At 37.7% G+C, this 17959-nt stretch overlaps 1 protein-coding gene across 1 annotated transcript in view; it reads right to left on the reverse strand.

Annotated features, from left to right (window-relative positions):
• Window positions 1-271: 271 nt before the first annotated feature.
• The window catches only part of ADAMTS19 (ADAM metallopeptidase with thrombospondin type 1 motif 19), a 117961-nt gene continuing 100273 nt past the window's right edge, over window positions 272-17959 (reverse strand). The window contains exons 18-22 of the mRNA XM_056848030.1: window positions 16078-16213; window positions 13069-13273; window positions 12078-12230; window positions 2366-2543; window positions 272-820 (exon numbers count right to left, since the gene is read on the reverse strand). Of these exons, the coding sequence (XP_056704008.1) occupies window positions 669-820; window positions 2366-2543; window positions 12078-12230; window positions 13069-13273; window positions 16078-16213 (824 nt within the window). The 3' untranslated portion in view covers window positions 272-668. The remainder of the gene's footprint in view (window positions 821-2365; window positions 2544-12077; window positions 12231-13068; window positions 13274-16077; window positions 16214-17959) is intronic.

Raw genomic sequence — 17959 nt, forward strand, 5'->3', positions numbered from 1 at the left:
AAACTCCGCCCTCCTCAGGCTCTGCCCCAAAAATCTCCCGCCGGTGGCGAAGAGGGACCTGGCTACCCTACCCTTAGTAAAGTATTCTATTTCATGTTGTTTGCTTTAACTCACCCCAAAACCTGTTGCAAAATTATCTGAAGTCAATCGGTCATTGAGCACCAATAGTATTAATACAATAAAGTAGACCATTTCTGCATACAGCAAAATTATTCACCTAAAGAAAAAAGTTTAGGATAACATGATGGCTTATTATTTGTCATGCTGCAACAGGCAGTTAAGCATGCTCATCCCATTGCTTTCAAGTGATCAGGATTAGCACCTCTAACTACTCACAGTACTGTACTGACTATTTCCATTTTGGTGTGGGTAGGGGAGAGGCACATTACCCTACTGAATATAAACATTTAAAATAGTATTTGTTTTTTAAGAAAAAAAATCTGATAAATGTATCCAAAATAATTCGTATAAAATTAATTATGGAATCTCTGGAGATAAAAAAAATGCTATTTAACCAAAATAAACAATGTCTTGGCAGGCAAAATAAATTAATTTGATTAAATTATATGTAAATCTGATAATATATGGTCTGAAGAAGCGTGCTTGTGTGTGTTTATAAATAATGTGACTGTGATGAGCTGAGAGCTAGCCAGCCTGCCTGCCAGTGGTCAACTCTTCTGTTGCATTTTCTGCGCATAGAAGTCCCTGCATGTCTCACAGCAACGCTGATACCACCTCATGTCCTGACAAAGGTTCTTCTCTCGTATTACTCTGCAATATACAGGCCACTGGTCTCCAAGACACTTGAATGTTAAAGCAGCTACAAAGAAAACACAAAAGCGAAAAGGTACATTTATGTGCATAAATATGTTAAAGACTCCAGAGAGTTACAATACGATAGATGTATACTTTGATTTATGAAATGGGCAGAACTCTTTCCTATATACACAGTTAAAGCACAGATTTTAGCAGAATGTAGTGTGTGTACTAGTGTACAGTAGCAAGGTAGAAAAGAGCTGTTGAATGTCAGTGATTAGTTGGTTCATTGCAGAATGAATTGTGATGTGTGTGTGTTAAGTGCCATCAAGTCGCTTCCGACTCATGGCGACCCTATGAATGAAAGTCCTCCAAAATGTCCTATCTTTGACAGCCTTGCTCAGATCTTGCAAATTGAGGGCTGTGGCTTCCTTTATTGAGTCAATCCATCTCTTGTTGGGTCTGCCTCTTTTCTTGCTGCCCTCAACTTTTCCTAGCATGACTGTCTTTTCCAGTGACTCTTGTCGTCTCATGACGTGACCAAAACACGATAGCCTCAGTTTAGTCATTTTAGCTTCTAGGGTCAGTTCAGGCTTGATTTGATCTATAACCCACTGATTTGTTTTTTTGGCAGTCCACGGAATCCGTAACACTCTCCTCCAACACCATATTTCAAAGGAATCTATTTTCTTCCTATCAGCTTTCTTCACTGTCCAGCTTTCACACCCATACATAGTAATAGGGAATACGATGGCATGAATTAATCTAGTCTTGGTGGCCAGTGACACATCCTTACACTTCAAAATATTTTCAACTCTTTCATGGCTGCCCTTCCCAGTCTCAATCTCCTTCTGATTTCTTGGCTGCAGTCTCCCTTTTGGTTGATGGTGGAGCCAAGGAATAGAAAGTCTTGAACAATTTCAATTTCCTCATTGTCAACCTTAAAGTTGTGTAATTCTCCTGTAGTCGTTACTTTTGTTTTCTTGATGTTCAGCTGTAGTCCTGCTTTGGCACTTTCTCTGTGTCCAAATTAAATCCTTATATGTGAAAATATATCCCATGAATTATATATAATATATGGATCTCAACAGAAGAGACAATTCCACTTCATTCTGGCCTCTTTGAACACAGGTCAAGACAGAAGTCTTTTGCCAAACCTTTACAACTAAGTCTGCTGAACATTACTGGTGAATTTGTGATGTAAATGATTGTGCTTTTATTAAAATGTTTTATGATACTTCTATAATTACTTTTGAATTGCTGTAAACTGCTATGAAAGCATAATAGTATAGCAGTCTATAAATCATAGTAAATAAATAAATGTAGTCCCCGGAAGGGTAACATTCTAGGAGTTTCTCACTGTAACTCAAGGATAGCTTAACAGCCCACAAGGATGGAGCTTCATAGTGTCTATGGGACAACTGCATGAGTTCACATGGATTTGGGACAAAAGGAGGAAAAGGCCATAGCCATGGTTCTAGAGTTTTGTTCTTTGGAAAGCTGAGGAAAGAAACATGATGCATAGACATGGCCTAGTGTATACGACAGGTCCTTTCCAGTAACTTTAGTTATAGGAACATCACAGTTATATGCTATTGCTGTTACTTACCTAAGCGAGGAGATGTAATTGTGTTCACATTAATTTTTTCATTGCAGGGCTGCAGGTGACAGGGTCTGTAAGCTGCAGGCTTTTCAGATGAAAAACACTCGTTGCCATGCCTTCCTGTGATCTTGTGCATGCACTGGATTACTCGTGACTGCATTCCTTTGCCACAGGTGATGGAACACTGCAAGGAATATAAAAAACCAAGTCACAACCCTTTCTTGTCCACAAGCCCATGTTTCACTCAAACTGGGTGTTAATTCATTTTTAAATAAAACAATTTTGAGTCCTTTTGTTATTATGCTTCATTTTTGTTTTTTTGTTAAATATCGAAGGAGAGAATTGATAGATGGGGGCTAGAACAGCAGGAATATACTACAATTCCGACTATCATTGAGCTTTCCTTTGGTCCTTATTTTTATGGCTAGCATGGTAGATTATGGTAGAATGGGCTGTACTAGTTTGTAGGTAGGGTCTCATAGTTTTGGTTGCTCACCTAATTAACAGAGTCATCACACGTATAAAATTTACATAGCAGGGAGCAGACTGGATTAGACATTTTATCCCTGACTTTATCCCTGATTTGCTGATTTTTTTTTTTATTCACAGAGAGATTTTTACACATGGAAACATTAAAAAGTGATAATAACTCTTGGCAGCCTAAAATTGTACCATTTATTCTATCACTTTCGAATTCTGTCACCTGATTCTGCTGCTGCATGTGTTGACCCAGCCTGGCAATGTGAGAAAAGTGTGTACGGAGATCTACTGTGTAAATGTTTCATCTTCAAAAATGTATTAATTGTGTCACCGAAAAAAGGCCATCCAGATTAATTTTATAGTTTTGCACCATATGTTTGCCTCCATTTTTTGAGGCAAAAGTATGCTTTTCAGGAGTGCAAAATACAAGCTATATCCCACTCTCTTAAAAATTTTAGTTCCTGTTTACCTGAAAGGATGACCAGGTTTTTTATACTCATATGTGTAAAAATAGGGGGCCATCTTAAATTCATACACAAGTTACAGTTCTGAACAGTATTTTTAAAAAAACACCTCTTTGTGTATAAATCCTTTTATGGATGTTTTACAGTCAGTGTCTTCTTTTCAAGTAAATATGGTAACATGAGCATCAGCCCAACAGGACAACCACGTAAGCATATTCCCACTCCTCCCCCAATGCTCAGGGGAGGGACTGTTTTTTAGGGGCATAAAAATGTTTGTAAAAGCCCCCCCCCCCCGAATCATCTGTAGTTCTATGCATGCTATCATTTTCAGTCCTTTAGATTTGAAAACATATATTAATAACTAGTGATCCCCACTCGTTTTATTTACACAGCTCCCACTTGAAATCTTTATCTTTCAGATTTGTCTCTTTTTAAAAAGTCAATTAAAAGCAGAAAACTAGGAGTTTTCTTAATAAAACCCAGATAATATAAGAAGAATGCATCCTATAGATTAGCACCTTAATGTTGCTGCTTGCAATTTCCTCACTCTGTTGAGGGGTTGTAACTAGGCAATATAACCAAAAGTAGAATTGGGGGGGAGGTCCTAATAAAATATTTGTCAGGACAAAATCAGTGGTTTTCTGTTCTTGCATTGATCATTTGTTATGTGCTGCTTGGGCTTTCCACATGGACTTTGATGCATGCAGGATACTTACTAGCATCAGTGAACCTGGATTCTTGTACATCAGTATAAGGCAGCTTCATGTGTTCATATACATGTTGTGTATGTTGCATATGTGTTCATATACATGTTGATGCAAAAGCTAAGCCTGGTTCAAATTTCAAAGCATGATATAAAAACCAGCTCAAATTTAAGCATGAATTTACAGCTGAAAAACAGCCCTGATGTTAATATGTCCCTTGTGTATTGTTGGACATAATCTGGTGATGTTAACTCAATTTTCTATCTGTGTGAAATTGGATGAATATTCACACACACAATTTTTCATTGTTGTTTTTGAGTGAGCTAATGTAAAAGAATTCCCATATAAAAACAGTTTTATATAGAGATCAAATGTAATAAACCAGAGGTGTGTTTTTTAATGCAGTTATTTTCTATCTTCAGTGCAGGCCTAAAAATACTCCAAAACTGTTCAAGTGCCAAGTCAAGCAGACCATTCTTGTCAAAGGCTACAAAAATGAATTCTAGTTAAAGATAGCTGAAAGCAGTTTTTTTAAGATGGGAGATTTTCTGCAAATAAGTATATTATATGGTGATGTGTTATGAACCTCTCATCTGCTTATTTCAACTCACTAAATTATAGTAATTGATAATAAACAATCTTTAACTTGGCATATACAGCTTTTACCCAAGATACTCTCTTTCCTCTGCCTGTCAGAGGGATGTATTTTGAAGCAAACACAGCTGACCAACAGCTGAAGAAGGTGCTGTAATGCCCTAGCTACTTCCAGCTGGACTCAGTAAGGATTCCTAAATTAAGGGGAAAATTGTCGCTGGCAGACGGCAATATTTTAACTGTGTACCTCAGCCAAGATAATAGGCAATCACTGCTGAGCTTGATAAAAGCTGCTATTGGAAGTGCCAATCTGTAACAGTGTTAACAACACAGACTTGGACAACTTCTTCCAAGAACAAATGATCACTCCAGTTGCAATCCACAAATCACATATTCCAGAATTATTATACAGAGAACATAAGGACACAAGAATTGCCTTCCTGGATCACACCAAAGGCCTCTTGAACACAAACCAGAACACAGTCTTAAAAATACTGGAAATTACTGGTTTAACAAGCAGGGTTTGACTAAAACCAGAAGTTGATGTTGTGTATACTAACTGCCCCATATTTTTGACATGTTTTTTTTTTTTAGTTTCCATGTTACTTAATAGAGTGAGATGGAGATGAGATCTCACAATGTAGCCTCACAAGATCTCAGTGGCATGCTTTTATTAAAGAAGCAGACATCATTTCTATTACTTTTGTCTTTGCTAACTCCAAATGTATTTTCCCAGTGCATTCCTAAGGAAAGTTACTCCAGTCTAAGCCCATTGAAATGAATGGGCTTAGACTGGAGTAACTCTCCTTAGGAATGCACTGTTAATATTTTATAGTCTCCTTTCTGTCCTTGGCCCCGTTGTCTCAATTCTTTGATCCACACTGTATGGCCCAGTTCAGAATTAGATATAATTATTATCTTCATTTTAATATGCTTCTCTGTACCATGCTCCAATTTCCTCGTCTTTCTTAAATTATATAGCATATAATACACTAACGTACAATGCATTATGAGCCAGCCAGAAGCATCTCTTGCTCTTATACAAATACATTTTTCACTGAGGCCACTTTTCACACTTTAAACAACATTTTCTGTGAATTTTAAAGCTGCAAATATGCTTACCCAGAAATCCCAATGAATTAAAAAGAACAATTTCCAAGATACTATGCTCATGCTTGGAGCCTAATTTGTTTTTCAAGCTTCTCACTCTTCTATCAGAGTGCAATTCTATCCAAAAGTCTGATTTCTCAATAATCTGATATCACGGGCATGCCAAATAAGAATTTTATTTTGCCTATTTATCCTTTTCACTAGCCTTTTTGGGTGCACACTTTAACATGGTAAGGGGGGTTGTGTGTGTCAGTGAAGCTGAGAGCAATACTGCAAGGAGTTTACATTCTGTTAAGAGGCTAAACTCCTAGCAGTGTGTCACTCGAGGAATGGTCACAGCTGAGACACCAGACTAAGAAGCATCCACTCCCTTCAAGAATCAACAGCCACATCAACAGAAGAGACCAGATAGTTCCAATGGTGATCAGGGCAGAGGAATCCTTAAAGGGCAGCTACTGGGAAGCAGCTGTAGTGGAAGGGGACACTGGTGGAAGATCTATCACAGACAGCGGCATGCCACTTCAGCTAACCCTGGTTAGTATTGTGCAGAAGACAGCAATGGTAAACCACTTATGATCATCTCATACCTCGGAAATCATATGATGAGGCAATCCAAAATGAAAACAAAAACAAAAATGACATTGTGTTCAAAGACAGGCTCCCCAGGTCAGATGGCACTTACATAACTACTGGGAAAGATACAGGACAAGTCTGAGTAGTGCTATTCTTAACAATGTAACTGGGTTAAAGCCAAAAGGATGTTCATTTGTTTATATGAATGGATGCAAAAGGAAAGTCCAAAGCTCTTTGACATGTATAATAGGAACATGGAACATGAGAAGTAGGTAAAGTTAAAAATGAAAAATGAAAAATGGCTAATTTAAACACTGCAATCTTGCCAGTGAGTGAACTAAAGTGGACTGGATTAGGACATTTGCCGTCAGAAATTTTTAAAGTATTTTACTCAGGAAATGACCAACACAGAAGGAATGGACTTGCTCTAATAGTGAGGAGAGATGTAGCACAAGCAATCAGAGGCTATAATGCAAAGTCTGACAAAATAATATCAATCACACTTCATGAAAAGCCTATCAACATAGCCATCATTGAAGAGGAAGAAATTGAAAACTTTTGTGCAAGTATCCAAGAAGAAATTGATCACACAGCTAAACAAAATGTGCTGATAATCATAGGTGACTGGACCACCAAAGTAGGAAACAAAGTAGAATCAAATTGTCAGAAAATTTGGACTATGGGCATAAAACAAAGCAGGAGAATGACTCATAGAACGCTGTGAAGACAAGTTGTTCATTGCGAACACATTTCAGGGAATTGAGCAAACAACTGTACATGTGGACATCACCAGTTGGCCAATTCAGAAATCAAAGAGATTACAAAATTGGAAGCAGAAAATTGAGAAGTTCTATTATCTATGATAAAACAAGACCAGGAGCTGATTGTGGTACAAACCATGAACATTTAATATTGAAAATTAGAATAAAGCTGAAGAAAAACACCAAAACATTCATAGTTCCAAAATACAATCTAAGCAACATTCCTGAAGAGTTTAATGACCATGTAAAGAGCTGGTTTGTGTTACTAAGTTCAAGGGAATGTGAATGGGGAGAATTATGGCTTGAATCTAGAGATATTGTCAAGGAAGAATGCACAAAAACTATTCATGCAGCCAAAAGAAACCAAAAAAAACCCCTTGATAGATGATGGATAAAACTCTTAAAATTGCTAAAGATAGATAAGAAGCAAAAGGAAAAGGTGACAGAAATAGCATCAGAAGTCTAAATGGAGCATTCCAGCTACTGGTACATAGAGACAAAGACAACAACCAGTGCAAAAAATAAATAAGTAGAAGAGAACAAATAAATAGAAGAGCAGGAGATCTGTTCCACAAAACCCAAGAAATTAAAGGGAAATTGAAAGCATGGTTAGGGATTCTGAAAGATCAACACGGAAATACATTAACTGACTAGAAGCCATGGCCCTTGGTTTGCAAGACCTGAGAAAGGCTGTTAATTATACAAAGTTTGGGCAGTCATTGATTCATAGGGTTACCAAAAGTTGGAAGTGACTTGACATTTGATACACACACACATCTTTTTTCAATAAACCTGACTCCCAGAACCTGATTATTTTCCTTTCTGGAAAGAAGTTGGATGAATCTTAAATGACATCTACCAGCAGTTGCTTCATTATAGTTTATCTTGTTCAGATAGTTCTCTTTAGAAACTTCTTCACTTCTAACAATAAGGGAAAAAACCTTATTTCAGTACTATGTATGTCATACCCTACTATTGGCCAATATCAATTACAATTATAATCTTTAAATATTTTAGATATATTGTTAATCTCTGGTTTTACAGTTTTACATTGGCTGTATTGGCTTGTATGCTCTGTTTTATTCAATGTCATAGAATATTGTTAGCCACTCTGAGCCTGACCTTGTTGGGAAGAGAGGGATAAAAATAAAATTAGCAACAACAATAAAGGTTTGTTTTAAACATCAGTATTAGGGGTGTGCATTCAGATATGCTGAACTGAAAAAAGCGGCACCATTTTAATGGAGCCAAAAAGGCAATTTTTTCCAGATTTTTCAGGTCCATTCTCTTTATTATCTTTGCAGGGCTCTGGGGGAGCAGTTTATTGAGGTGGAGCCACCACATTTGCAGCGTAGCTGCAGGTCACTATCCTTACAAGAACCCCCAAGTTTGGTAAAGACTGGGTCGGGGGTCCAATTTTATGGGCTCCCAAACTGGGTGCCTCCATTCGTCCTCCATTGGAGAAATGGAGGAAAAATTGGGGGCACATAAAATTGACCCAATCTTTACAGCATAATGAACAACTCTAACATTCTAACATTTTCAAAGCTACCTCCAAAATTAAATAGTGAAAAATAACATACAATTTCTATGGATCATATCCAATGATTGTTATTTATAGGCTCACAGTGTAAGCCTAAAAAGACTTTTCTAATAGTAAGCTCCATTGAATAGACTTGAAAAGTAGAATGAATAGCCCAGTTATAATAGTTACGATAGTTCTATTATTGTTGTAAGTATCACCTGCTTTTACTGCAGTGTCTTTAATTTGTAATCCACATACTGTATTGTTTATAGTATACCTTGCCTTAGGTAGTTTGCTGTTCATGTTGTATTCTAATTTTGTAAACCTAACCCTATTGCATTGTTCTTGGTTGTTTTGTGCGGTCTAACTACACTATTTATATCCTGTAATCCACCTTGAGTCTGAGCAAGAAAGGCAGACTATTAACAAAGTAGTAGTCGTAGTAGTAGTAATAAAATTGCATATGACTAAAAAAAGAAATAGGATGCCTCATAGGAAACCTCATAGACAGTTACGAAATAAACAAAATGTGTTTTTAATATACAAAATATCCAATTTAGGATAAAGTTGTTTCAATCACATCATGATACTTGTCTTCAAATTGACATGAAAAGCCCTCACTAATAAAAGAGTTTTCAGCCTGACTAGAAAAAAATGTATCCTCATTATACAATCATTTTCTCTTTTATCAGTACTCCAGAGTTCAATCACTTGCATCAATGTCAATTTTAAAGAATGGCAGATGTGCTTGGAAAATGAAAGACATATTATATTGGCTTCTACAGAGCTAAGAAGAACAGCCCAAGATTTGAAACCTATGCACTAAAGATCCAGACAACATACTGCTGTAGTTAGCAATGACTTAAGAACGGACATTCGCATTGTATTGGGCAATTGTGTTAATTGTTTTATTTTTAATTAAAGATCTTTGCTTTTAAATGGCCACAATATTTATTTAAGACAGAAACCTAATAAATATATTTTGAAGTGTCTGGGGAACCTTTGTCTGAAGCAAATTATGCTAATTTTATAACATTAGCAAATAACTCATACTCATCTGATTAACCTGACAGCTCACACATAATCTACTCATTTTTGTGTGTGGAATCAGTAACATACCTCATCTGCTGAAATCAGACTATACTATTAACATAAACATTATTATTATAACAAATTATGCCAGGGGTATTTTGACTTCAACCAGTTCACAAGTTTCACATTATCTTTTTGACGATAAAGCTATTAATAATCTCACTTAGCTATGTAGTCTATCTTATTCCATTCCCAGCTAATGATTTTGTATTACACATAAAATAACTAAACCAAGACTAATTACCTAATTACTAATGTTAAGCTCAAATCTGTTTCCAGGCCCTATGTTTTCCTTTTGCATTTCAGCCAAATGACAGAAATCATTCATGTCTATTTCATCTGATTAATTTGTTTAAAAAAATTCTAGGCAGCCTTTCCACCCATTTCAGGGTTCCTAAAGTGAAGAACATTAAAATATTAGAGAAATAAAAAAGTGTTTAAAATACATGAGAGTGATAGCCTCATATCATACACCCTATCATCTAACTTATGTGTTCCCTGGCTGAGGTTTATATTGAGCATAAGGGAGAGGGGCAGTGATTGGCTGCTACAGAAACATGTGACTGGCTTTTGGAGAGGGCTGTGGTTGGGTGCGAGCTTAATCAGCTGCCCAAACTGTGCTATTGCTTGGAGGTGGGGAGGGAGGTTTGGGCGGATACTTAGTCCTTGCACGGTCCTTTATGGCATACACCATGCTTGCGCTGATCAGGGTGGCACGGATGCCAGTGTCAGGGTGCTCATGCCAGCCTCCCTGCACTGCCGTGGCAGAGCAGCCCTGGGACACCAGCTCAGCCTCCCGGGGCATTCTGGGTGCAGAGCCACCTTTATGATACTTCATGATACTATGCCTGAAAGTAGAACAGTGCAGTCATGGAGAGGAAAAGATAGAAATCCAAGTTTAGTTGAATCTGAACTTGTTTCCTGGTACAGAAATTAAAATAAGCTATTCCTTTGATAGAAATCTTGAAAAACTGCACAAGTACACTAAATATTCACAACGGTTTACTAATTTCCCTTACAGCAGTGTGAAATACTTGTTTGTATCATGTCTATAAAAGACAGTATCATAACTGTGATGGTGAGAAAATGATTTTGTTATTCACATAAAATCAGAAAATACCTAGACTCAGTAATAAGGAATATTTTTCTCCATCTAGCAAAGGATTCAGATTGGTCTGTGTGTACTTGACTGAATGTTATAGGTGTCCTGTGAAATGTTCCCTGTTGCTGGTGCCTAGAATGCTAATGTACAGCATTCCAGGAACTGAGGGTATGGAAGGACACCCTTTCCTCCCCACTACTGTAGTACTATAAAGAGAAAGGGGAGAGAAAGAACTGCTGCTGCTGCTGGAACAACTATTGCAGCAGAGCCAGGTGTAAAAGGGCAGGTAAAAAGAGGAGTCACATGAACACATGAAGCTGCCTTATACTGAATCAGACCCTTGGTCCATCAAAGTCAGTATTGTCTACTCAGACCAGCAACGGCTCTCCAGGGTCTCAGGCAGAGGTCTTTCACATCACCTACTTGCCTAGTCCCTTTGACTGGAGATGCCGGGTATTGAACCTGAGACCTTCTGCATGCCAAGCAGATGCTCTGCCACTGAGCCACAGCCCCATCCTTCTACGGTTTGGATTCAAATCAAGCTGGAGAAGCATTTTGTACTGAAAGTGAGTATTACAAATTACCAAAGTTTATATTAAAAGAAAATGAATCTTAAACCTTGCAATATCACAAGTAAAATATATCAACAAATTGTACCTTTATTAAAACAACTATATTCAATCCAAAGTAGATGAAAAAGTACGTGAAAACAAATAGCAATAATAATTAAAGTTCACTGGGAAAAGTTCGTCTAAAAAGTGTAAAATGTATGTCTCTTTTAAAGAGTGTAAGATTTTAAATTACAGGCATAACTATAGCTTGTCTATGGTGCTGTAATTTTTAACATACATTCTATTCCTTGGCTTATCCTCATCACATAGGGTTTGTTTATTTATTTATTATTTCAGTTTAATACCCCACTCTCCCCTGCCGAGACCAGGCTCAGAGCAGTTGCATCCAAAGAATTCTGGGCAAAAAGGAAAATAGCTGCTAACTGTTTCACAAATATTTCACAAATGTTATACATGTGATATAACAGGTAAGATTCTACAGCATTCTTTTGGTTCATTATGTGAAATAAGTTGTGCAAATGGTTGTGTGTATTCTGTTGTGTGTACAGAATAATATTTCTAGATTTAGTTCCTCTTAGCATTTGAGGATGAGCTCCTTCTATGAGCAGAATTCAACTTCCACATGAAGATGGGCAACTTTTCATCCAACATAAAATGCTGTTCTATCTGCGCTTCTTTATTGAACATGTAATGGGGGGTATTTTCAAAAGCTGAGTATCATTAGTAGAAAGCATGCTGTACCTTAGACCAGTCTCCCATTCTCCAGACATAACATTTGGAATAGTCTTCACAGTCTTCTGCTTCTCTAGGTCTTGTAGATAAGACACACTTCTTCCGAGGATTGGTACACCTCACAGTTCGATGCCGCACTCCTTTGCCACATTTTACAGAGCACTATAGAAAGATGTTAAACATTATACAAAATTCATACAACTATATATCCTAATTTTTCAAAGATGCACCCAAGCCTATGATTTCTACATTACAGAGATCACTTAAAAAACAGTAACATGAGCAAAATTCTTTTTAAAAGCTTACAAAAGGACACAGTGCAAATATAAAGAGTAGCAGAACAAGGTACACACTAAACAATATAGTAAATGCAGTTGCTTCACAATGCTCCTATTTGCTCACAAATCTCATATAAACTGGGAAACATGGCCAGTAGTTTACAATGCCAGTTCAGGAACCTGAGATGGTTTAGGCTGTTGACTAAGGGCCCTGGTTGAATTTCTAAGTAATACTGCTAACCTTCCTAGCTGTTACACCATGGCCCAGCTGTAGGGTTGCCTGGTCTCCCACCAGCAACCCTCTCTTCCTGAGCAGTGGCAGGAGAACAACAAACAAAAATAGCTGTCAGGCAACTAGCATGAGGTCACTTCTGGGGAAAACCCAGAATTGACAGCATGCCATTGCCACCCCCCATGTTCCCCCCAGACTGACAACCCTACTCAGCTGTGAAGGGGAAAATTAGGGGGAAGCAGAGTTGCTGGACCACAGGAACACTGGCTTGATTGTTGTCACCAAGGAAGCCCAGGGTTGCCATGAAGAGGCAGGAAATGGCAGATCACCTCTGCTCATCTCTTGCCTTGAAAACCTATGGGAGTCATCATAAATTGGCTGCAACTTGATGGTACTTTCCACTACCCTTGACTTAATGTCAACAAAGCCCCTGAATTTGGATAAGTTGAATAAATAGGAGAGAGATTATGAATAAATACAAATACTGCACCTCAGACCACACTCCAGCTTCCCACACTGTCATGCAATCCTGGCCTTCACAGCGCTGGGAGGAAGTAGGTTTTGGTCCAAGACAGTCTCTCTCACGTGCTCTGATTAAGGTTCCATTTCTGAGTTGCTGAGTACAGGCTACCTGTCTGTTCTGAGTTCCCTTTCCACATGTCCTTGAGCATGGAGTCCATTCAGTCATCATCCATCTACATTTAAAAACACCAGAATATACAAATTATGTACTTACTACCTGTTCCTGTCTAAGCAGATTATTTTCTTAACAGTATTTTCTTGTATAGCCGGATTTTTAAAAAATGAACATTATTAAACTGATCTCATTAATGTGATGATCCCTTCTATTGAGGCATTGCAGAGTTAGCTTGAAGGTCAGAGCTTTAATCCATTCCACAAGTCACTGATGCAGTATATTCCCAGGATAACAGGCACTTACGCCACCGTGGAGGGCATCCCTGCTGGCCCCAGGATGCCATGCCACAGCATGGGGCTCAGGTGCCAGTGGAGTCTTCCACCGGCGTTCTCCCATCACAACTCCCCACGCTGGCATCCTGGGAGGTGTTCCCAGGGCGTTCTGGGAGGGAAGCTGCCTTTAGGCAGCTTTCAAACCCCTTTCACTTCAGGAACACCTCCTGGGATGCTGGCGGTCCTATGCCACCTTTTTAGATCCTGCACCTTTTTAGTTGGCGCAGGCCCGCTTTCCCCTATGAGGGAAAGAGCCTATTTTCCTGTTTTTATTTTGGAAAAAAGGCTTTTTTCCCCTTCGCGGAAGCCAGGAAGACTCTGAGGAGGCTTCTCAGCTGTGACGTCCCAGCCACCATGGTTCCTCCCCCCCGCAGGAATGGTTTCTAAACAGTGCAATCCTGTTCAGAGTTACTCCAGACTGAGTCAACTGAAATCAATAGGCTTAGACTGGAGTAAGTCTGCATAGGATTGCATTGTTAATGAACTGAATCTGTTGTTCTGTTGCAATAGACTGCCAGTGAATGAAAATGACATTAAAGGGGGTACAGACAGATTCATTGAAGGTACTATCTGTGCTGACTAAAGGAACCTTCACATCCAGAGACAGCAAACTTTAATACCAGTGCTAGGAGGCCACATAAGGTCTTTTTGGCCTCTATGCTGTGTCATCCAGAGCAATTGGTTAGCGACTGTTTGACCAGATGGACCACTGATGTTATCCAGCTGGCACCTCTTATGTTCTTTCTGTCCTGGACAAAGGGATCTCCACTGTATTTATAAGTCTGCCCTGTGGATTGGAAATTATGTTGTGTGAGTACTGATTCCAGAGTTCCCTCTGAACAACAGAGCTTCAAAAAGCTTTGAGCTGTGTTCCAAATCACCTATTATTATTATCTGAGAAATCTACAGCATTTACACCAACCAATTATTTTCATTACTATTGTTACAGAAGGACTTAGATTCCTATATAATGCATATTGTAACATCCTCTGCACATTTTCAAAAGTTAACTACCTCTTTCATTTCCCATTCCTGTTATTACTTTCTTTCTTATTAGCCCATACTGCTATCTTACATGTGGGAGCTTTAACATCTTTTTATATCTGATCTATTTTAAATTTGTTTTGTTGATGTTAGTTTTTTCCCTTGAGACTTTTTCTTCTTTAAGACATGATAGTATCTTTTTAATGGGATAATTTAAGTATATTACATTCTATAACCACCTGGCTTGCCAACAGCTTTGTGACACAACACTATATGCAATAAGTACATCAGCTCAGGTCCTCATCCTGTTTTGGCACAGAATTTATATTTTTTTGCAAAACACAGTACAAATTACCAGACCATTTCCTCTTATATAATACATGACTGAATTCATGTATGTTATGCACATGAGTCTATCCTACTCCTACTACTATTTTTTGTTTCAGGCCATGTTTAAGCAAATGTAGCCCCCAAATTCCAAAACCATACAGCAATTTAGGGGCCAATACTACGCAATTGTACTCTGAAGTACATCCCATGTTATTTTCTGGGGATTACTGCCAGGACAGTGAGTGTCTTTAGGATTGCAACTTAAGACTTTTAACTGAAAACTGAAGATCCATGGGGATGGGTGATCCCTTGGGAGTTACACTTGTATAGTCTATTGTTATACACTTTGTAGAAACAGTCATGGAGAAACTGAAATAAGTGTGCCTTGAAAATGGAGAAGAATTATTATATTTTCAATACAGTATCAGATCTAAGCTGCTGTAAAAACAAGGCAACAAGAAAGGACAGTAGTACATTGTTTGTATCTGTATAAACTGCCTCCATCTGTCATCAGAGCTCACAAAAAAAGAGTGTAGATTAATTGTTGGAGATCTATAGGATCCAGAATATATTCAATGGGAGCTTCCATGATCTTAAACTAGCAATATTCATTTGCTATAATGTCACATATTGGATAATGTCAATAAATCTATAACTCTAATTAAATGTGTTGATCAGTTTTTAATTGTAGCACTTTGCAAAAACAACCCCCTTACATTTTAATAAAGTATACCCACAAGTATCACTTCTGACAGTGACTTTAGTTTAAAAACACATTAAACATTCTTTATTTTGCTATGTTCACACAGTAAATTCCCTAATGAAGAAAAATCTGCTGCAGAATTATTTGTTAATAACTATATTGTTTTTACTCCTTTCTGATAAGCCTATTAACACTTTTATCAAAGTACTCTTCCTTTCAGTTTGCCTAGTATGTGAGTTCAAAGAGCTTATCTATAAATAATATCAAGGTGTTTTATAGTCGTGATGGTTAACTGGTGATGTTTGGGTCACAGCCACCCCATCCCAAATTTTTGCAGCCCACAGGTCACTGCCCTACATATTATTAAATGTTGTGGCATTTCATATCTTCCTTGCAAAGGCCTCTATGACCTACTGTAATGTGAGGGACCCTATGTCAGAAACAGATCTTTGAGTGATGCTCCTTTTTAGACTAAGCATTAATTAAAATTTTAATTATTTGACTCGCTATCACCTTGTCTGGCACGGCTGTTCATTGCACTTTCGGATTTGTGGTTCAGGTTTTGTTAAATATTTGCATTTCTTGTTGTCCACAAAACTGATATTCTTATTCATAATCTTTGTGCAGGATACTGTTGTCTTTCTTTCTCCTGATAAGACACAAAACAGAAGTGTGTGGAACTGCAGGAAACTCTGATTTAAAAGGCAGCTTCTCAAAGAGCTGTTTTTCATGAAAAAAATATATTTCAGGCATGCCAAAGGTCTTCTTCCTTTGAACAGCAGATCCCTTGCCATACCACAAACTGCTTTTGAAAGTTCTTTTAGTTTTAAAAGTAGTATGACATGCTACATGGGGGGATGCCTTTTGAGAAACACAATCCGAATACTCCCTTGAATACAGGGAAACAATTGTGTGATTCTTTAGATCCAGTCAGTATCATTTATGCCTTTTCAATTGAAAGAAGGAAAATAAAACACAAAAAGATAAAAGTAATTGGAAAATAGATTTACACAAGTAACTTTTGAACAAATCTGCTAAAATGTGACTTGTTGTTGAAAGGAAACCTGGAGTCCCCAATAGGCTTAGAAAAAATGAAGCATGCTTTTTCATGCAATAAAATCAAGCTAGGAATCAATTTAAGTTGGAAATAAACTCAGTGTACATTGCAACCTATTATGCACATGAAATAGATGTAATTTGGTCTCTTCTGTCCACTGAGATATACTGCTCTATGCCTTTGAATGCCTTCCAAGAATGACTACAATGAATCAAAAGTTGCTTTAAAATATCTTTAAGATGAAGTTTAGACTAGAAAATATCTGAAGAAAAACGTTGGTTTTTTTCCTAAATATATTTGAACAACAGGTGACAATGTGCCAGTTATCATAGACAAAGATGGTAAATTGTTACGACAATAAATCTTTGCTAAATATTCATCTCTGCAGTCATATAAAAGTCAACAATTCATGTGTAATACATTATAATTTCTTGTCTACTTAGTTGTTTACAATATATATGGCACAATTCTCATGTGCCACAGTAAATGACATCCTGGTTCTTCTGAAGTAGCTGGTCCAAATAGTAGTGTGCCAAAAGGAATATCAGCAGTTCTGTTCAGACAAGATTGTTGAAATGGAGCTCAGTTACAGAACAGAATGATAATCCAAAATTATTGAGATCAAGTGGGGTCAGATTGGAATGAGATTGTGTGCTAACTTTATTGCGCATTGATTCGTTACCTGCAGTGCTCATGAACAGAGATGCAAAAATAATTTTAAACGAATAATAAACAAACAAGCCCCATGGCTACAGCAACGGTTAGTCACTCAAAACCAATGCATGAAATTCAGCATTTCCACCCTCATTGCCTCTTAAGATTCTTAGACCACAATGCTCTAGCAGTGGTAGAAGAACCATTGATTCCCTAGTCCATCATTGTCATACCTTTTCTTTAAGCCTCTGTCTCGCTCAATTGCCTTTCCCTTATAGTCATGTCCAGCTACTTTCTGGAACCTCTTTCCAGTTCCTCTTCCGATCCTTAGCCTACCCCACATACATGAATTAGTCCCATGCACAGAAATTGGACCGTGAATCTTTGTTGTTCACAGCATTAATCTTGGAGCAGAAGGAATATATGTGGATATTCTGTGATCATATAATATGTGGATAGTCTGTGATGATATCTTATATCGTAATAGCAAAGTCAGCCACATCTGAGGTCACTTAAATCTGGTGACTGGAGCTCTGAACCGGCAAGACTGATCTTTCTACAAACCAGCAAGACAGATCTTTCTACACACCAGGTTTGCAGAAAAATGTGAAATATTAAAAAAAAAATACAAGGTTGCCTTCCAAAGTACAAGGTTTTTTTTAAAAAAAAAATGATAAAAGGAGA

This window comes from Euleptes europaea, chromosome 4, assembly GCF_029931775.1.
Source record: "Euleptes europaea isolate rEulEur1 chromosome 4, rEulEur1.hap1, whole genome shotgun sequence".
NCBI lineage: Eukaryota > Metazoa > Chordata > Lepidosauria > Squamata > Sphaerodactylidae > Euleptes > Euleptes europaea.